The sequence below is a fragment of the Idiotropiscis lumnitzeri genome, chromosome 16, assembly GCF_059441095.1.
Source record: "Idiotropiscis lumnitzeri isolate Australia: NSW breed Sydney's pygmy pipehorse chromosome 16, RoL_Ilum_1.0, whole genome shotgun sequence".
NCBI classification, from domain to species: domain Eukaryota; kingdom Metazoa; phylum Chordata; class Actinopteri; order Syngnathiformes; family Syngnathidae; genus Idiotropiscis; species Idiotropiscis lumnitzeri.
The window spans coordinates 11,802,671-11,823,769 of record NC_142406.1 but is presented as its reverse complement, the minus strand read 5'-3'; the positions used below and the strand labels follow the sequence as shown (position 1 = coordinate 11,823,769).

The 21,099-nt window shown below is 42.2% G+C and overlaps 1 protein-coding gene across 10 annotated transcripts; it reads right to left on the bottom strand.

Moving 5' to 3' along the window:
- Window positions 1–3,786: 3,786 nt before the first annotated feature.
- Window positions 3,787–20,774, bottom strand: fam49al (family with sequence similarity 49 member A, like). 10 transcript variants are annotated; one of them, XM_088318707.1, is made up of 14 exons: window positions 20,397–20,774; window positions 14,729–14,820; window positions 13,027–13,160; window positions 10,837–10,916; window positions 10,132–10,211; window positions 8,670–8,791; window positions 8,468–8,573; window positions 7,184–7,320; window positions 6,990–7,067; window positions 6,793–6,909; window positions 6,642–6,721; window positions 6,365–6,491; window positions 5,615–5,685; window positions 3,787–5,145 (listed from the first exon to the last, which is right to left on the bottom strand). In XM_088318707.1, exons 5-14 carry the CDS (start codon window positions 10,202–10,204, stop codon window positions 5,082–5,084), a joined length of 975 nt encoding a protein of 324 aa, XP_088174833.1. In that variant the 5' UTR covers window positions 10,205–10,211; window positions 10,837–10,916; window positions 13,027–13,160; window positions 14,729–14,820; window positions 20,397–20,774; the 3' UTR covers window positions 3,787–5,081. The 10 variants fall into 10 exon arrangements, with proteins under 10 accessions (XP_088174833.1, XP_088174842.1, XP_088174836.1 ...); XM_088318716.1 differs by lacking the exon at window positions 10,132–10,211; XM_088318710.1 differs by lacking the exon at window positions 10,837–10,916.
- Window positions 20,775–21,099: the final 325 nt, after the last annotated feature.

Sequence of the window (21,099 nt, the reverse complement as noted above, 5' to 3'; positions counted from 1 at the left end):
TGCACTATGCCGAGACGCCCGCGCTTTTCTTTCATAACATTAGAATGTAGTCAAGAGTCTCGTAGCGCGCGCAATCGATATTTGTTGAAGAAAGGGTCAATTACCCGAAGGGGGCATGCTAAGGAATCAATAGGACGCTTTGCGCTACTTTGGCTATATTGGATCACATATCACACCTGTTGCTGTGATCCAACGACGACTAGAACGGCGCTGCGGTGCATTTGTGTGAATATCGAAATATAGGAGGAATGGCGGCATTTCTTTGTATGATGTCAGTGGGTTCCGCAGCTCCGAATATCGTCGCACACACCTTCGCATAATGCGGCCCTTTGTTTGGAACCGGGGTGACGAGGCTGTGCGTGCGCACATGTGTGTCCAACAACTGCGACCGGTCTCCATGGCGTCTGCTGTTACGACAGGGTTGCGTAACGCGCGCCAAATGCGAGAAAGCCATGTGTCCTGGCGCAAAAAAAAAAACAACTGGCAGATACCAAGAGGTGTTTCTCACATATTGGAGAGGCGCAATATATTGAGGACAGCTCTTTGTTTATGCATCTTTTTTTTTTGGTGTTCTGCTGCTGATATGTGAAATTCTTTAATGCCACGGGACACTGTTAAAAAAAAAAAAATCTGTGCGACTCAGAAATCAAACAGGTTCAATCCGATAAAGGAAAGTTTCTGTCAGATGGAGTGATCGTTTCCCCTGACCTCAACCCCATTGAGAGCTTTTGAATTGGCCCTAAAGGGGAACCTTGGTGGTTGGCATTATAGCTTTTTACCTCAAACTTACTCGGATATTATGATGGTCAATGACAGGAGAGCACAATCATCATCCCCTGACTTCAACCCGAGTGAGATATTTTTTTTTTTTTTAAAGCATCCTTTAAAGGAATGCTGATGGACGGCAGTCAGCCTCCTCACCCTCCTCATATTGTCCGATGCCTAAAAGGTCATTCGGTGACAGGCGGGGAAAGAGAACCTCCCAGCGGGAAACGACTACGCACTGTTGATCAAATGAGGTGGTTAATCGGCGGTTCAAGTGAAACAAAGGAAACGCCGCGGGGGCGGCGGCACTCGGAGCGGGAGCGGCGTTTTGGGGTCGGTGTGCAAAACGTTTCAGTCGGACTTGTTTTGGAATACCTGAAAGTGAGATTGTATTGCAGGCTTGAATGCTTCGATTGCAGCCCGCATCTCTTCTTCCTCATTTTTATCTCAGCCAGGGAACTTGTTGTTTTCATGTTTGCTAACCATTTAAGAGGAACACACACACAAAAAAAAAAACTTGACAAATTTTTGTGCGATTTTGTTGATGGCTCCTGCAAAGGCGATGAACAACACTTAAGGTGAAAAATGACAATAATGTGACGTCTTGTATTTTTTTTCTTCAATATGCAGTGTCGGTGTCAAACATTGATTATTTTAATAATGATGATTTTGACCTTTTCATGTGACACGACTCTTAGTATTCTGTCCCAACTGCTAAACGGCCAATGAAAACGTTTTTTTTCCTCATGAAATATTTATGCAGTATTTTAAAGATAGGCCTGTAAAAGTTCATACAATATTAAACATAAAGTGATGATCAGTCCACAAAATAGTTTATAATAATTTTTTTTTTGCCCAAAATGGGTTTAGACTGTTGCTGTCGTGCGACAATGTTGAATGTGTGCCGTTTAGGAAGCAGATAGACTGGTTCTGTTATTACGGCCTGACAATTAGGGCGAGCCGCCAAAAACGGATACTCACTCACACGCACGTGCACGCTTCATTGACTTGAATCGGCTTCCTCCAGCAATCATGTTTTGCATTGCAGTTGCTCGCTTGCATGTGTGTATAAGGGGTGGTTGTATATTTTCCTACCGGATTGAGCCCGCCGTGTTTTTCAGCTCGTTTGCACAGCTCACAAGTTACCGTGTGTGTTTGTGTGGTTCCCCTTCACTAATTCCCACCCCCTCCTGGTATGTTAAAATCAACCACAGTGGATTCACTTCATATATAATATACATATTTAATATACGGTTGCAGTCCTCTGCAGCATAAATCACGAATTGATGTGCCTCTCATGTTTAAGTCTCACTGACTCCTCTGTTTGTGATGATCAAGATGGACCAGGATTTTTTTTTTCCACAGCAGTACTTTGCTCTCCTCTTGTGGTGGAAAATTATAAATGCACTGTGTGTCCATTTATATTGTACAGTATAATTAAATAAATAAAAATAAGTAAATAAAATGGATATATTTATATATATTTAGAATTACTAGATAAATAAGTATTATTGAATAAGTGAAAAAAATTATAGAAGACATCCTGTTCATGTAAAAAAAAAATATATATATATAATATAATATAATATAATATATATATATATATATATATATATATATATATATAATTTATTTATATATATATATAGATATATATATATAATTTATTTATATATATATATAGATATATATATATCATTTATTTATATATATATATAGATATATATATAATTTATTTATATATATATATATATATATAATTTATTTATATATATATATATATACTTTATTTATATATAATTATAGAAGAATTATATATATATATATTTATTTATATATATATATATATATATTTATTTATATTTATATTTTTTTTTATCATAGTTGTATCAAAAGTCTCCATCAAAATGATGCATTTTAACAAATAAAATAATAATTTTGGGTTCATAAATGTAATGGCAATTAAAAATAGAGCATTATTTTAATAAAATGGCAATCTAATAAATGAGTTGCTTGCAATGACACACACCAGCGGGTGAATGTAATAAATGACAAGTTTATTGTTGCACAAAATGTACAAAAAAAACAAGCAAATGGATAGCCCCGCCATCTTATCATCCCAACATACACACTTGCACATACACACAGGCGCACACACACACACACACCACTTTCGCCCCCTCCCTTTTCCCCTCCAGTTCATTCGCCATGATGGACGCTGAATCCCTGGAAAATAGAAGAAAAAAAACCTTTTTCCCTACGACTACGGCAAGTCTGATGTTCCAATTAGGCAGACGAATGTTCAACGTGAGAGACGACACATTTCACCCATTTCAGCATCACTGAACAATTAAAAATGAATAAAAACACCTTATTTATACGCATTCGCTCTGACCTCGTACAACATGCCATCCACTTTATACAGACTGTGCTTGAGCACATATCCCTGTATAGAAAATATAATTTAAAAGATCAAATCAATGTAGACTAAAAGCCTATAGACATCCAACGTACAGCACTGCTTTAAATCATTTTTTTAAGTCTCGTTTTTTTTTCTCAATTTTATTTTGAATGTGACTCGTAATGGCCGACTAAGCTGAAATAAAATGAAAAAAAAAAATCTAGCTGACTGAATGCACTTTTTCTTGCAGTCGTCGATGCCTGGTGATGTCATATCTGATGAAGCATGTTTTCCCTTCAAAACCAGTGAGTGTGAATAATTAAAATGGTTTAGCCCTCCTTTTACATTGCAAGTCAAATTGACCCGTTTTTAAGGTTGAAAAAAAAAAAGTGAAAAATAATTTGTCGGTGTTGCGCATGAAGAAAAGTTTGAACTGGAATTGGAATCGTAAACATTCGGGTTACGTTGTGGTGTGACGTAATTTTAAAGGGTTTTTGAAGATTATAAAAGTGAGCGAATGTCAAAGAAAAACAGAAGTTGAGTGCATTTTTGGTAGAGAATATCTTAACGAAATAAAAATAATTCCTGTGAAAACTATTCATTTAATAATTCAAAAAAACTTTGATGAAACTTGCCTTGGGTCAAACTGACCCAGGACATTATTGTTTTTGCTGATTTGTCAGCGGTAATGCACAAATCTTGCTCACAGTGTTTACTATTTCAATAAATAATGAGACATTAACTGTTTATTGTGATTGAGTCCTCCTCCAGCCGCTTTTGACACTTTAGAAGAATTAAACATGTCCTGGGTCAAACTGACCCAGGAACATTATTGATATTGTGATCTCTGAAATCATTACACTTTATTTATTTAGTAGTGGAGTTAAAAAAATGCAATAGAAGCTAAATTTATTGGTATTTTCTTTTCGTTAGTTTGTTGGTTTTTGCCATTTTTGGATAATTCAACATATTCTGGGTCAAAATGACCCAGGACATTATTGACATGATGATTTATAAATGACTCAATTGACACTTTTTATTCAACAAGTCATGAAGATCGAAACCAAAGTTTATGAGATTGACTGACACTCTTGGACTATTTCACCTGCCCCGGGTCAAATAATTGACGTTCCTGAGAGCCGAACGTAACAGGAGGGTTAATAGGTGACCGATGTCCTTGCTACTTGTCCGAGTAGCAGAAAGCAACGCTAAGGCTTAAAAAAAAAGCACTTTGAAAACAGACTTAAGAGTGCAAAGTGCTCAGCTTGATGACGAGTAAGCACAGTGATCGCTAAAAGCACGTTAGCACCTAAGGAGAGAGAGAGAGAGAGCAAGCGAAAGAGAGAGAGAGCGAGAGACTCAACCAAGTTCAAGTAAAAGTCTGCGACATGAACTAATGAATGGATGGGAAAAAATTATAAACGATGACATCCATCCACTGGGCTGATCCTCAACACACCAAATTATTCGAAAGCAATTCTCCGGAGATCGTCCATCACATTGCTTCGCCGTACGCTGAAAAATCAGCCCGGTGGGAGAATCGAAAAGACGCTGTGCAAAACGTGCTTGCCAAAACTACAGCAGGAATTAATTGTCAGGTCTGCGTTGATTTGCACCTAAATTGGCAATGAAAGCGTCCTCTCTTGTCTGTAATTCTACGTTTTAATCTGCTGCATGTCTTATTTTTTATTTTATTTTTTTAATATATATATCTTATATTTTCTGGCATTTTTTGTAATCATCTCTATTTTCTTACTTTACAAAACAAGAGACAGAATGGAGGACAGCTGACAATAAATAGAATTCTTTTTCCTCTTTGTTATTATTCTCGCCATCCGGAGTTATTCGTCGTAAACAAGCGGGCCGCCCTCGTCGGTGTTTCGCTCTTTTTGTTTTCCGCGCCCATCCCCTTCGTTCATTGCAGCAGCGCCCGGATCTGTTTGGAGGTGCTGTCGTCGTTTAGATGCCGTGTCGTATACCTGAGGAGCACACAGAGACACACATGATTGAAACAGATATTCAAAGGACAATAAGAGTTTAATTTGAGCTGGCGGGTATAATTACCGTATTTTTCGGACTGTAAGGCACTCACAAACCAGTACAGCAAAAAAATCAAACTTCAACTCAATGTCGATTTGAGAAAATCAAAGAATTTTAAGTGTGCGTTATATAGTCATAAAATATAGTCCTTAATTTAGTTTTTTGTCTTTTTGTTCAGCAGTTTTGTGCCGTCCTTGAATGGCAATTTTTATGGACTGGAAAAAAAAATAGTTAGTGGTTAATTGCATAAAATCCTGCTAATTTCACCCCAATAAATGAAAAGAAATAATCTTTGTTCATTATTATAATAGAATTAGTGGAATTAATAAGAAGGATAATTGTCCTATTTTTTTGGGTAGGAAATCCGAGCAAAACAACACATGGACGGATGGACGGACGGAGACACACCTCAGCGCGTTGAGAAGTCCCTCCACGCTGTTGGACGGCTGCTCTTTCAGGACCTTGATGCAGCCCTTCATCTGTGCGGGAACAAAGACAACACAGGCGTTTACTAAAGGTCAGCAATAATTCTTCCTTGCCGCCTCATTGCCTGCAGCGCTCCAAACAATGACACAGCAAATACTCGGAGCCGCCAGCGCTTTGAGATGCAGTCAAGGATGGAAAAGCAACGCATTCACTTGTTGTCTCCAGAGGAATAAATAACCCGATGACTCCAACGTAAAAGTCGAATATCATCAGCTACATCCCTGGGGTTGCTAGTCCTATTTTGCGGGTTTACAATAGTGTGACAAACGTTAAAAATTGTATTAGAAATTTTTTAAAAATCAATTTTTTAACTCATTTCATCCCAGAAATTTTCACTAGCGGAAACCCCTCAATTCCAGTGTTTTTCTGGACATTGACTGATTTTTGCGAGGCCAACAGAATATTGTGTTCTAATGCTATAAAAAAAGACGTATAAATACGTCTTTGGGAGGTGGGGACTAAGTTTTTGAAAATGTAGATGTAAGTCATAGATTGAATGAGTTAAGTGTGAATGCATGGAACAGACAGACATAAAAAAAAAAAAGCTTTGGAACCTCTTATTGCACTCCGGCCTAAGCAATAAAAGTAATGCTTTGCCGCCATCTTGTTTTACTCATTTAAAGTCAGTTGAGTCGCTTCATTTGTCCAAAAGTATTGCTTTGAAACACCCACGTCAATTTTCGAGGTCTTGGCGAACGCCCCGACGGGGTGGACGTGGTCGTAGAGGATGATGACGCCCACCATCACCCTCATGCAGAACAACATGGTGTCTGTGTTGGTGAACCGGCAACGGTACTCCCTGAAAGACACACCCCACTAAGTTATGCAGCCGACTGGTCTTACTTGAAAGGACAGAGAATGCGAGTACAAGGACCTCAAATCAAATAAATGATTAAACGGTTTTTGTGTCTCAATTGGAAAGACGGGCGGTATGGGAGGGGCTACTCACGGGGTCTCAAGCATGACACGGCACACACAAGCCATCGTGCTCAGACAGTCTGTGGTGTCCTCGATGGGTAAGGTCTTGTTCTGAAGAATGACAAGTTCGCAGAGATAAAGCAAATTTTTTGTTTTTGCTTTGCTCTGCTGAGAAAACGTACCTCCGAGACAAACTTGGTGGTGGCGTTGCTGAGCGTCTTCAACATGGGCGTTGCCTCGGCGTAGAACAGCGACATCCGGTTGGCCATCTCGTTGTTCACCTCGTTTTCCGCTTCCAACTGGGACGCATTTGCCATCGTTTTATTCACCTGCGATATTAATCGGAGTCATTTCTATCATCTAAAAAGCAGAACCTTACCTGCTGGTTGTTCAGCCTGTTCCTACTAATGGTCCTCCTGTAGTAGCTGAAGTCATTTTGAATAGCTGGATTGGTCATCTACACACAGACAGACAACAAATTTTTATTCCGGTTTAGGGCTCTGCATAGGATCCCCACCTCTATATGTTAGTCTAAAAAAAAAATAAAAATAAATGTATATATTTTTTTGTCACCTTGAGCTCATCAAAGCTGAGCGTAAAATGCAGAATCTCCGCAAACTGCTTGGCCAAGGCCTGCTCTCTTTCCAGATGCTGCATGGGGGCGTACGGCGGGCTCGTCAGCGCCTCCAACAGGCTGCGCAGGGCGTTCTCTACACGCAAAACATATGCGGAGAACCTTGAGAAAATTGTGCTTTAATATTCCGCTGCGCAGGCGGTTGTAATTCGCTCTAATCTTGCCATAAAGTGGAAGTCAATTTCGGTCTTTGAGTCAGAGGTGGATTTAATATTTTGGTAGATGGTTAAAATGGTCGCGCAAAAACGGCTAGGTGATGGGTAGATAGGTTGTAAAAGGTAAAGCTATCTAAATAGGTTGGCAGGTAGATGGGAATTTTTGCTAGTGAGTACGTTCGACAAATGTTCAGAGCTGGGCACTTGACCCTTTTTTGCCGCTCAGTCCCCTACCCTCCGGCCGCTATCTCTGTATCCATCCGGCCTCGACCTGCCGGCCTTATTCATAAAGATTGTCAACCTCTGACCCCTGTAGGTATCTAACTATGTCGCTAGATTATTTTTAGGTGTACTACTCCCTCTCATGTAAATAGATTAGAAAAATTCGGGTATTAGTGACTATGCAAGTCTCTGTCGTCCCAACACCATGTGACCTTTGTAATGGGCTGGCTGCCGCAAAGGTCCTGAGAGGCTGCCTATTTGAGAGCGAGAGAAAGCATCACAGGGGACCAGCATTAAAAATGTATAGGGGCCTTCTATAAATACTGAGGAAAGTGTTTCATCTAAAGGGCCCTCGTTTTTTGTTCCCACCTCCTCCTCAGTCATGATTGCTAAGTGGCAGATTGGGCAAGAGGCTACCTTTTTGTTCGCTGAAAAGTCGAGATAGAAATCACTCAGAAGCAATCGAGGGAGGGTGGGTATGTGCATATTGCAGATCCTTGTTGCAGAGGGCTAATTAGGTTGGCAGGAAAGGGATAGTAATAACATGTTACTAACACAGTAATAACTGGCTAAAAGTGATCGAGCGTGGAAACAGCGGCGATACATCAGCGTGAATTATTGTGGAGTGTTTGGGCGAAATAGTGGGAACACAATGTTCAGTGTGCAGAGCAGAGGAGGCGGGTGGGCAGGCGCACGCCATCTCTCTGCTCCCTCACTGTTACTGTAGCAACAGCTACCATCTACGAGAGGGACGGAGCGAGTGAGGTCGTTGTAAGTTAGTGAGACGGTGAGGTGGTTAATCGTGATTGATTGCGTGCGGACGTATGATAACAAATGTTCGCTCACCCAGGCGCAGTGAAAACTCGTAGAAGCGCTTCAGCTTGGCCACTAGGGGGCAAACTGCGTTCCAGGCCTTCTCTTGCAGAGCCAAGTCACCCGGGTTCTGAATGGCCTACAAGTAGATGTTCGTCACCTTTGTGCTTTATCTTTTTTTATGTATATTACATATCCTTAATTTCTTCTCCTTCATCATTCCGCCATCACTTACTTCTCGAATCTCCTGCCCGGCGCCGTTATAGGACTGCAGCTCAGCGAGGATCCCGTGGGCCTCCTCCAGCACTGCGCTGACCTGGTTCCACACGGCCGTCTCGGCCTCGGTGGGCTGGGCATCTGAGGCGAGATGAAGGAAAGGAAGGAACGAGGGAGGGGAAGAGGATGAGGAGGAAGCCGGCGTGTGAAGTAAGGAGCGGGAAGGGAGAAGAGGGGTGTGCTTGTAAGAAATACCATTTGTGTGCATAAAAAGAGCGAGAGCCCCTAAAAATGTTTATTTGGCACGTGCGTGACACTCAAGCTGTTAACTTTGTTCTCGCCGTTTTCCCATGAGCTCCGCCGCGTGCCAGTCGTGTGTGTGCGTATGTGTGTGTGTGTGGGGTGGGGGGGCGTAAACATTTGCGGGACACACACATATTACAATGGATGAGGCCTCTTGAGTCATCCCGCTGTTTGTTTATGCGCTTTCCCTCCGCTAACTGTGTTGCATGTGACTCAGGTAGAAATGAGGCTAATCTCACACCTGGAGGCCTTCTCCTCCCTGCTGAAGAATCTTAATAGTTGCAAATCTACGGAACAGTCCTTCTATTTTATTTCTGACTCACTATCATGATGCTGCTTTTGGGTTTGTCGCCTGCCTTAGAACCGGTTCGGTTCATATTTGGGGCAGCATGCGGATGAGAAGCAACTGAAACTTTTTGGACCCAACTTTAAGATTTGCCTCTTTTTTTTTCTCGTATTGAGATGCGAGCAGATTGTGAACAATTCTTCCATTTATGTGATGAAAAAATGTTTGTTGTGTTTGATGGAAGCCTGGCATGGATTATTGGTATTTAGATTTATAAAGATAAATTATTTGGGATACAAGCGTGGTCGCGGAACATATCCCACTTGTAAGTCAAAGGCAGAAGGCACTACCGTATTAAGATTTGAATTGAGGCAACAATTGCAAAACTTTTTTTCAGTGCAGATTTCGAAAGACACCCGTGAAGGAAAAATGGGAAAAGGGAGGACAGAGGTGGTTTCATTTGGCAAAAACCTTTCTTTCATTCTGTCATCTCGCTCACACACACACACACACACACCAGTTAGCGCAACACACACAGATGACACACACGCATGGAGATGAGGAGGTGGTCAGATGCCAACAGACTTTAAAAAATAAATAAATAAAATATTAAGCTGTTGGCATCCCGGAGCAAGGCAAGTCCAGCACAGGATTGGCATTCTGTGCTTTTGTTCAACTTCATTGTTGTTATTACACTCTTATGTGACGTTTAGAACAATTAAAAAAAACACATCGTAAAAGACTCGCAAATGCCAATCCCGGGTGGAAAACAAAGGAGAAGTTTGAAGGCTGGTCAGCTCATTAGGATGCATGGAGGGGTGGAAACAAAAAAGGCCACAGAATAAAAAGCAATCCAAACCCCAAAAAAATCATAAGAAGCGGATGGTCTCACGTTCAAAGTCAAGGAAAACTATTGGGCCATGCTCAAGTTCGGCGCAAGCCAGCACTTTCAGGAGGTTTCCCATGAGCCCCCTGGAACAGAAAGAGGGGAGACATCCGTGGGTGATGAGGGGACGGGTGTCGGGGTGGTGCGCGTGCTTGTGCCACCTGTGTGTGTGTGTGTGTGTGTACATACTGCGTGTGTTTGTGTGTGTGTCGGAGCGGAATGAGTGAGCTGTTGGGATGGCATGGTGGGCGCATGGCAACATGGACACAAAACCTCTTTAATCCCACTCCAAAAAAAAAAAAAAAGCCCAGTCATGTGCTCTATTAATATTTATTTATTTAAATTTTTTTTGTCAAGCCATTAATTTTAATTAATTAATGCAAGAAAATTTGATTAAACTGCCATCAGTTTAACTTTAAACTGTGTAATTGCATTCATTTTTTTTTAATTAAATTATTTATTTTATAATTCTCAAAGTGCTTATCATCCACTAAAGGTTTAACATTTTTTGACCGGGTCTCGTCAGATCGAGTGGGACGAGAGAAGTTCTGAAAACAACAAACAACACCCACAACGACACTCCATCACACCATCGGCAAACCGGTAAAGTGCCTCCGCCCTGCCGCCTCCCACAGTCCACCTCTGCTCCACACAAACACACACCCACGTGCACTCACAACCCAAGCACGTACACGCACACCTCTTACTTACTTTCAAAGTCCAGGAAAAAATGAGGACAGTTCTCTAAATCCTTGCCAAGGACCTTAATGAGGTTCCCCATGGCTGGCGACCTGGACGGGAGGAAACAGCAAACAAAACAAAAAAAATGCACACAATGCGCAAAGAAACCCGCCAGAAATGACAAACATCACATCTTTATTTCCTCGCTTCTGTTTTGGAAAGGCGGTAAATGACGCTGAGTTCTATTCGATTAGAGGGGTGGGGGGGGGGGGGCGTCTGAATCCAGCAGTGAATCATTTAGCAAGCTCGCTGGGAGCTCGGCAGCAGCTTTTAATCCGTTTACATGGCTATAGTAACCTAATAACAGTCCGCTATGCACACTGTTGTCTCCTCCTCTAATGCTCCTCACTATACATTAGTCTATAGATAATTCATAACAAGCGCTTGCACACTTAATATCCTGCGGCCACGCGCTCATGCTTTGGAGCGAGCCAATGCTACAACGGACCTGGTTTGGTCGGAATGGACCTTCGGACTGGGCCATGATATTAGTTACAACTGACCAATGGAACACAAGAAATATGTCCTCCCACGAAGATGGGAATTTTCCATTAATATGCTTATTGATGAGGTTAAGTTAGCCAATGGTAGCCTTTGGGTGTCCTCAGATGTGTCAAGAACATTCCAAAAAGTCACCAGATATGTTGCTCATTGTTGGACTGAAGGGGTTGGCAAAGTTGCTAATTATAGCCGATAAAAGAACTGGTTGAAAAAAATTCTCCATTAATAAAGAGTCCTCAAATCAACTTTTTAGGCAAAGAGTACCATACTTGAAGCAAAGTGCTGTATGGAAATAATTAGCAACAATAACAATTCTCAAACTAAGACCGGAACAGAAGCATTCTCACCTTGGCCATGGCGATTTAATTTAATTTAATTTAATTTAATTTAATTTAATTTAATTTAATTTATTTATTTATATATGTATGTATTTATTCATTTAATTTTTTATTTATTTATTGCCAGTGTATGAGGGACAGACTATAAGGTAGTAAACAACAGCTCACATGCTCTGATGTAAGCTTCAATATGAGCCAACTGAGGAAATGAAACTGTCTGGTTCCATTAAAAAAAAAAAAAGAGGGAAAGATACTGGGTTTTTTTTGCTCATTGTTCTTCAAAAAGCTTTTCGCTATGATTCAGGTATTTTCCCGCATGCAATTGAACTATGGCTAACAGATGTTCCGTATTTAAAACCGCACGTTGATTATAATTTTTTTTTTTATACAAGATACACACTTTGAGAATCACGGAGCTAAAAAAAATATTTTGTCGATCCCCAGCTAGTGTACCGAAAATTATGACCAGCGTACCCCTCCTACATTGTGACCATGCGGCAGAACAAAAATCCAGCCTCACGCCAACGTTTACTCAAAGCTACTGCGGGGGCAGAGGGAGTTTTTAATGCAGCACTTGGAGGGCATTGAAGAGGAGCCGAATTGGGAGGAATTGAGTTACACCGTCGCTTGCTGACATCGACTGAAGCGCTTTGCTCTCATCTGCCATGAGAGCTGCGGCCTGCCTTGTGTGTTGTGCGACCGCTCTTGTTGGGTCGCGTTAGGAAGACAAGATGAGATGGACACATGCTGAATCACTCTCGATTTAGTCGAAGGGGGTCGCCGGGGTGGTCTTGAGACTAAAAGACGATGGATGTTTAAAATGGGAAGTTAGGATGAAATATGGATGGATAAAAGCCAAAGATTACAATTTAGGGGAAAAGGCGGATAGATGATTGGTAAAGAATGAATTACCGGAACGATAAAGTAAGACGGGTGAAATATAAGGTCCGACAACCCGAAGTTCAGTGATGCTAGCCGACCGAGCCACCAGTACAAATTTCATAAATATATCTGATAAAATCACCCCAATCTTGCTTTTTAATAACAAATATTCAATATTTTGAGTTTCATCCAGTTAATTGAGCAATCATTATTTGCCGTTTCACTGACGCTATTCTCGCAAGACTCCGGACTCCACAATTGATAAAATGATCGAACGGGATCCATGGCATCAAATATCATTTATCTTGCCATTTTCAAAAACTGCTCTCAGTGCACGGCTGCAAGCCACACCCACAATTAGAATAAATAATAAATGAATACCTCCCCGACAATCCATCCAAAGTGAGCGGTAAAGAGCCACGTTTTTATGCAAGTGTACCCAATGTAGTGGCCGCCGAACGTACACAGACAGAGTAGCAATATGCGGTCCAGGCTGAGAGCAGCGCTCGGCTTATGGTTGCCAGGTAACTGTTGGCCTGGTGATATGGTCCATTCGCCTCACAGCTAAGGATGCTGGAGGAAGAAAAAAAAAAAAAACAAATTCTCCAGCACGCTCACGCACGGCACACACTTAGTCATCTGACAACGGCCATCTTTGATATTTGCCTTCAAAACGCCACCACAAATGGACAAAAAGCTGCTTACCCTGTTTTCTCCTTTTTTTTTTTTTCTTCCCCTCCTTTTGATGTGCGTCACCTCTTGATTGCCGCGATCCTTTTAAATCCCTCTCTTGTGTGTTATTCCACCGAATAGGTGTCTTTTGGTGGCATTAGCTTGTCACTCTGCTTATTACTCAACACTAATAACTTCCACTCCCGCCTTGTTTCGCTTTGCGTCTCGGTGCATCTCTTTCCACTTCTCACTTCTCGTTTCCGCATACCACCCAGAGTTTGCTTGTGAAAGCAGAAGCTCGTGGGATATAAAGATCACTAATACAGTCAACCCCATTCCGCACTGGATACTTTCCAGATCTAGATTTCAACTTGTAAATTGTGTGTCGGCGTCTGTGTGTGAGTGTGAGCAGTGGTCAACAGCAGCTTTTCCATGAGTGTGCTTATTGTGTTTTAGTAATTTACGGTACGCATCGGCGACTGGCTCTCCTTTCCTATATGTGAAGACATTAGTCAACAGCAGTTGTATGTGTGCCTTTAAGGGGCGTGGCCTAGAGAGTGATGTCAGGAACTTGGCCGGTTAGTTTATCTCAGAGTGAGGGTTCTTATTTTGTATTCATGTTGGAATTCCGCTCAAATGGAAAAACTAAAAAAAAAAAAAAAAAATCAAGGTACTAATGTGTACTGTAAAAGCCCGGAAAAAAAATCAATTTATAAAAATGTGTGAACCGTAATATAGCGGGGGAACACTGCATATTTTCTGTTTACTGTTTACCCCTTTTTTTTTTTTGTAAGCAAAATCTCTTTCCCTTTGAAGCTCCCGTCACAAAAAATAAAAAAAATAAATCCCCTTCAGCTCGACTTAGTTCTCGATTTCCACACACCCGTCGTCTTAGTGTTGTCACCGCACATCTCCATCAAGCTGCTTTTTAGTCTCACCGGTGGCCCGGAGGTGCTAAAGCAATCCGAGTGGCAGAACGAAAATCGGCGGCGGTAATGCACGTGACATAAAGGTCATCGGATGTGTGATTTGAAAGTGTGTTTGTGGGCCGTGTTGGCTTCCACAGGAGCCCTCATCTGCAGTCTGCTCAGCGGACGCAGTCTTTCAGACACCAAATGGGTTCCCACACGGCGTCTGAAAAGCGAAAAAGCCGGCGCCCAGACAGGAAGCCGAGCGGCAACAGCCACGCTCCCGGCCTCCTTTCAGCCCTTCCCTGAAAGATCCCTCCTGTCACTGCCTTGGGGGCTGCATTACAAACCAGCTCTGCTCGCCAACATGGCCGATGAGTCTAACCTCTAATCTCCATATGGGTCTATCGTCGCCTTCAAAGGACTCTGATCCGAATTTGCATACGCAACGTCCTCAAACATGTCCTTCGTCCTCCCGAAATTCCGTTGCTTCTTATTGCCCTCGTCATATGGTCCACGTCCTTATTTGGCTACTCCCCTACCCTTGTGCGTGCTTATTACCTTATGTTTGCGTCGACTCCTCCGGAACACTTCACTGCATCAACCAGGGCTTGTCAGCTCCACGCGACGGTCCGAGCATCAGCAGCCAGCACCTGACGGCGGCGACACAGATTAGAGCAGGAGAGGTGAAGTGAGGCTGCAGAGGTCATTTGAAGTCAGGGATGCTTACAGTCATTCAGAGGGCAGTGGGAGGAGTCGAAGAAAACTACGATCTAAATTGTATATGTAACGAAAGTACGGGGTGATGATAAAGAATGAATTATGACTGGTTAAAGTATAGTATATTATAATGCTATAATATAATATAAAAATAATATAAGATAATGCTATAATATAATATAATTAATATAATATAAAAATAATATACAATATAATATGATATAATAAAAATAATATAATGCTATAATATAATATAATTAATATAATAAAAAATAATATAAATGATATAATATAATAACAAATAATAACAAATAATATAATATCATATAATATAATAAAAATAATATAATAAAAAATAATAATAGATATAATTTAATCTAATATAAAATAATATAATAAAAATAATATAATAAAAAATATATCAAGGATGATAGATGATGAGCGACAGGTTTATAATAATAATAATAATAATAATAATAATAATAATAATTTGCCCTTTATTAGTCCCACAATGGGGAAATTCGAGATTCGAACCCAGGCCTCCTGGGGAGACTGGGTCCTGAACGCGGCGCCTTAGACCACTCGGCCATCCTGATGATGGGATGACAATGAATTATGATGACGGGTTACAGAATCAATTATGACGGGTAAAATGTGATGAATGATAACAGAAGGAAGAGAAATTGATGCTGAATTAGTGGATGGGCAGTAAAGCCATTGCCAGATGATTGTTGGATTGATCGCGCTCTTTCTGATCTTTAGCAACCAACATTGCAGATCATCTCGATCCCCACTGATTTGTTTTGACTTCCTCTTTGAGTAAACCTCCTAATGTGTATTGATCTGTCCTGTCAGCTGAAGGCTAAAAGCCCAAAAGGTCAAGTATTGCACATTAGGCAATGGCGATGATCTGAGAGAAACACGTTTGGGGGGGGGGGGGGGGGGGCAATGTTGTCCTTCGGGGCAAACGTAAGCTGAAGTGCACTATGTCTGACCTCTCCGCCTTTACTTATCACGCATAGAACGGTGAACATGAATAGCGAAACGCCCACACAAACAAAGCCGTGAATGCGGCTAATGAAATGAAAGGAGAGGCCGTTGTCACAAATATTAATGGTCTCATGTCAAGTCAAATTGAGAGCAGACGTCTCATCTCATTGGACACAAACTGCTTCGGGGGGGTCCAACGTTACGTTTTGATGAATGACTATTTTCAATCGTGCTCATTAATGCACTTTCGGGCGCTCGGAATAAAGTTTCTCCAAACTTGGATGTAGTTCACTTCTCTCATCTGTTTTGGAAGTAGGACAACAAGGTGAGAGAGAAAACTGCAAGGAAGGTCTGAGTCAACCGGGAAGCGAGGCGGGGTAAACGGGAGGTTATTGATTGTTCGCTAAAGAAAAGACGCAAAGACGGATTATTTTCCGTTGTGCTTCATTGAGACATCATTTTTCACGAGGACAAAAAAAGATGTGGGGGACGCTTGATTCACGGACAATGCGCGGCACATTCCGTTTCATGCGGCTGTTAATATTTTAATGTCATCTTTTGGAATATATGGAATAAAAGTAGAAGTCCTGAAAGATTTGGGGCTGCAAATGTTTGTGTTCTTGCTATTTTTATGATTTTCCCGCTTTGTCGTTGTCTGATGCCAAATGGCTCCAGCAACTCAACCCTCGCTTGCTCACGCTGAGCCAATTAGTCAGCGTCCGTTTGGGTGTGCGCAAAGTGGAGTGGGGGAATGCGGCGAACGCCAGCCGGCGTAACGGCGCACCCCTGTCGATCTGGCACACTCCGCTCGGGGAAACGCACCACGACGGCGGCGCACAACAATCACTTGAAGGAAGGGAGCAGATGGTGGGAAGTAGAAAACAAAAAAAACCCAAAACGACTAATGATGTCTAAATGTGTGTAAACGTGTGATCCGTTGCCGGCTGGGATGGTTTTACCTTGCACCTCGTCAACTCGACACTTAATCCGGTTCTATATTAAGAGCTGGACCCCGTTGCAGAGTTGCTAATTGTAGCGATTTGGCGTTGTGCTCTTATAAGTTGGCGTCCAAATTGGCTTCACATTGCTTCTAATTTGGTATCATTGAAAATTGGTCCAATGGACAAATGAAGTTGAGTGCAGTACTATTGGAAGCCATTAGAGGGAAGCACTGAGGTAATCCAATTAAACGTTCTTTTCTTTGAAGAAATCCAGATTTGATATTGGGCACATATTTTTAAGTGTGACGTAACAAAACAACTTTGGTTTGTTATATTTTTTTGGGGACTAGCGTTAGTTTCTTGCGCTAGCTGCCTTATCCGTGTTTCTCACTACTTTCAACTTTATATATTTGTTCCCCGTTCCTGTTGATTCCACAGAACGGAGTCGGTCCAAAAGGCCTTTGTAAAAACTGCTACGTTAGTTTATAGCAGGGGTGGGCAAACTTTTTGATTCGTGGGCCACAATGGGTTCTAAAATTTGACTGAGGGGCCGGACCGGGAGCAGATGGATGGAGTGTTTTGGTCACCTCACCTCATTAGAGAAAAAATTAATTTTAAATGAATAAATTTAGAAAATAAAACCTGAACAAGCTTTATTCATTTAATTTTTTTCAAGTTTGTCGGGCCGGATTAAAACGTTTAACGGGCCGCATTTGGCCCCCGGGCCATAGTTTGCCCAGACCTATTTATAGAATAAGCGACGGCCAGTTAGCTGTCGTCTCGTTAGCATAGCATAATCATTTTTGATTTGCCATTTCTGAATCAATAGAAAATAATGTGCTAAATGTTCTCCTTTTTTTTTTTTTAAAATGTTCAAATATGATTTAGGCAACAATGTTCTTAAGATTGCAGGTATTTGCTGCCCGCCTCCATGTCACCGGTGTATTCAGACCACCTCTTCTGTCAGACCACCATGCGCCCCGGTCATGTGATCATCTCCCCTCTCAAGGATTTATCGCCGATTCCCGACACTAGCGGATTAAATTACACCATCGCCCAGTCTAGAAGGCTCATATGTCAATTTCCGATATTATTTCTACCCAGCCTGCAATAATGCGCCTTCTGATCCGTCCCGCGAACAGCAAAGAGCACAAAAGGAGCATCGTAATCGCGACTGGAGTGACAGATGTTTGAACATGTGCTTTATCGACGAGTCGGTCAGTCGACTAGATTAGGAGAGATTAGAGGCGAATTCTGCGCTGTCCAGCAGTTGTATTTTAACCACATTCTTGCCGCAGATGTGCCAAAAACGGCTGTAAAATCGCAGCGATGACTCAGCTTTGAGTTTCTGCCGGCCACTCGTCCCTCTCGGCGTCCAATCGGGTGTCAAAATGTTTTGACGTAAAACTGCTCAGGCGTTATCGGCGAGGATTTCTCGCGGCTGCAAACTCGGCAATGTTGCGTTCAGGGAAGGCTGGAGGAAATAATTAGACATGCACTGTTCATTTCGCCAAAGACTGTTTTGACAGCGGGATTTTGTCTTAAAAGTAATTGGTGGAGTCTTGCTTTATGTTCGGGTCAGGACACCGTTGCTAGCGCCTCATCAAATTCCCTCGAGATTTCAATCGATCAAGATCACAGCGGCAGTTGACTTTACCTCCGTTTGCTTCCCAGCACTGCAAATACTGATAGTGCTCGAGATTCTCCCTTTTCTTTACCTACCCTCCATCCACGTGGACAGCCGTGCGAGCAAGCATTTGCACTAGTATGTTTTTTTTGTGTTCACTAGGAAGATAATGCAGCGCACTAGTAGCACATCTGTTATTCCCATTTTTCCAAAAGGCATAGCACTTTAGGTCTACTAGGACACTACTAGCCACAACTAGTGTGCATGTGTCATGCACTAGTAGCCTCCTGGACTCTGCTACTGTAGTAGCACCTAAATGCATATGAGTAATTTTTCCTCCTTAGTAACTTATGATTTTCCTACTTCTCTGCAGAAATGGCATTCAATGAAAAACCTTATAAGTGCACCCTTGTCATTTTACTAGTATTCTGGATTACTAAGGAGTGAGTGTAAATATTGTACTAGTACCTGCCTTAAGTTGGATATCAATGATTACTAACGAGTATGGCATTGTCGTAGTCAAACTACTTGTTACTAGTGAGGCAAAAATGTGCCGGAAATTAACCACTGTGAGCTACTAGTACAATTAGGACTTCACTAGTCGTACTAGTAGCACACAGATGTCATCGAGTGTGCAGTTCTGTCTCACTCGTAACGTGAAATAGTCCTCATATTATGCCAGATTTGTCCTACTAGCCTCAAGAAATGCCACGCAGTCGCGGAAACATGCGGAGTTAAACACAATCATTCTACTAGTGCACTGAACTAGTGAGAACAAAGACAGGACTAGTACATGGACTGGATATCAAAAATAAATGCTCAAGTGGCTTTCCAGAGTAGTGGAGATGATGGAGAGAGGAAATAACGATGGATGGCGGGAAGAGAGAGAGCGAAAGAGAGAGGAGCGAGAAAAGAGGCAGCGGGATGTTTCTGTGGGCGCTCGGAAAAGATTCGGAGGGTGAGGGAATCTTGCATCACCGCTCCCAGCCAGCCAATCGGACGGCTCGCTTCCGACGTTCAAAGGGAGTGTCCTAGCAACAGCGGAGTAAATACTGTACCTTTAAAAAAAAAAAAAAAGAAAAAAGAAGACCACTATCCACACGGGTATCTTTTTCAATTGGTTGAACTACTTCTCAAAGCAATATGCAAAATCCATCCTTTACGTAAACAGTGATGGAATCTTTGAACTCAAATCCGCCCTCCACCCCCATTGGATTGGTTGTCATGGTAACCATAGTAACAGGAACTGATAATGGACTTGGGTCATACGTATGGTGGAGAACGTATGTGACAACGTGTTCTCGTGCGTTGACGTCAGAGCGGTGGCCGCTTGCGTTTTATTTATTTATTTTTTATTTTTTTATTTTTTTTTGCAACCAATCCGGTCCATCATCTCCCGTCGCTCATCCCGCACACCCAGTCTTTAACATTTTTCTGGGACCTCATTCATCCCTCCATTTGCTCCATTCACATTTCCGCCCCCCCCCCCACCACCTCCGACGCTTCTTCCCGCCTTGTTTTCCATGCACCCCTCCTCATTAGCTTTTGTTTTTTGTCTCTCACCTACAGAAAAAAAAAAAATCTTATTTTTTTTCTTTAACATTGCGCCTCACTGAAAACTCCCTCAGTGCATCGATTTGATATATGACGCGCGTGATGGTTCTAGGTCACATTTGTACCGCGAGTGCGCTGATCCATCCATCACTGGAAAGATACACCCATTAACGCACATTAGCATCCGCCGCTCGCTGATGGATTTCAGTCAGAGGAGGAAAAACTGTCCATCCTCGAGCTACTTTTTGGCCCGAGCGCCGCAGTGTAAGCAGGACGAACCGCTCCGGGCCAGCTTCCTCCTGAACCCCGACGTGCACCCTCCAATCACTCAGTAGTCGCTAACCTACATCCTCATCACATCACAGGGAAAAAAAAAAAAGAGACTCTGCTGGCTTACCGGCTGTGCAGGACGGATGCGCTTTCCTTTTTTTTCCTTCCCCTCGAGGTGACAACGCGTTACGGATGCGAGGGAACAAAAGAGGAGGAGGCACAAAAGGGCAAATTTAAAAACACACAAAAAAAAAACAAAAAAAAAAAGCGGCGTGAGGATGAAGTCGCGGGAGGATGGCAGGATAAGAGAGGGGGGTTAAAGCAGGAGGGGGGGGAAAAGAAGAAGTCGCTTTTGGATCTTTTTTTTTTTTTTCCCTGCGTCTCGCTCAGAGGAGGATTCTTTCTCCTTGTGTATCCACTGTGGGGGCTGTGGATTGAACGCGGAGGAGCACGCACTGCCTCACGCCACTCGGCCCTCCCCTCCTCTGCCTCTCTGCACTAAAGACAGCAGCTGTTGGGCTAGGAGAAATAGAACGCCATGCCCCCCCCAGCCCCCCTCTCCTCCCACCTCACAAAAGACCCTCACCATACACACTTGTCCTCACAACACCCGCCCTCCCCCGATTTTTTTTTTTTTTTTTTTTTTTACTTGCTTGCTGGCAAACCCTGAATGGCAATTTATATTTTTTTTACTTCTACCACCTAAAAGTGCATGCTAGTCACCAAAATGCCATGGACACCAAAACAAAATATGATCCGTTCCGTTTAGATGACTGTCTTGACAGTTGAAATCATTCTAATGTTCCATGTTTATGTTGAGAAGGGATTTG

Excerpts from the sequence above, each read along its gene's own strand:
- fam49al (XM_088318706.1), bottom strand. The coding sequence starts at position 8,918 with ATGCACACAAATGGTATTTCTTACAAGCACACCCCTCTTCTCCCTTCC. Across the intron at positions 8,574-8,669 it reads CCGGGCAGGAGATTCGAGAA|GCCATTCAGAACCCGGGTGA; the intron begins GTAAGTGATGGC and ends ATCTACTTGTAG. Across the intron at positions 7,068-7,183 it reads TCAGCTTTGATGAGCTCAAG|ATGACCAATCCAGCTATTCA; the intron begins GTGACAAAAAAA and ends GTCTGTGTGTAG.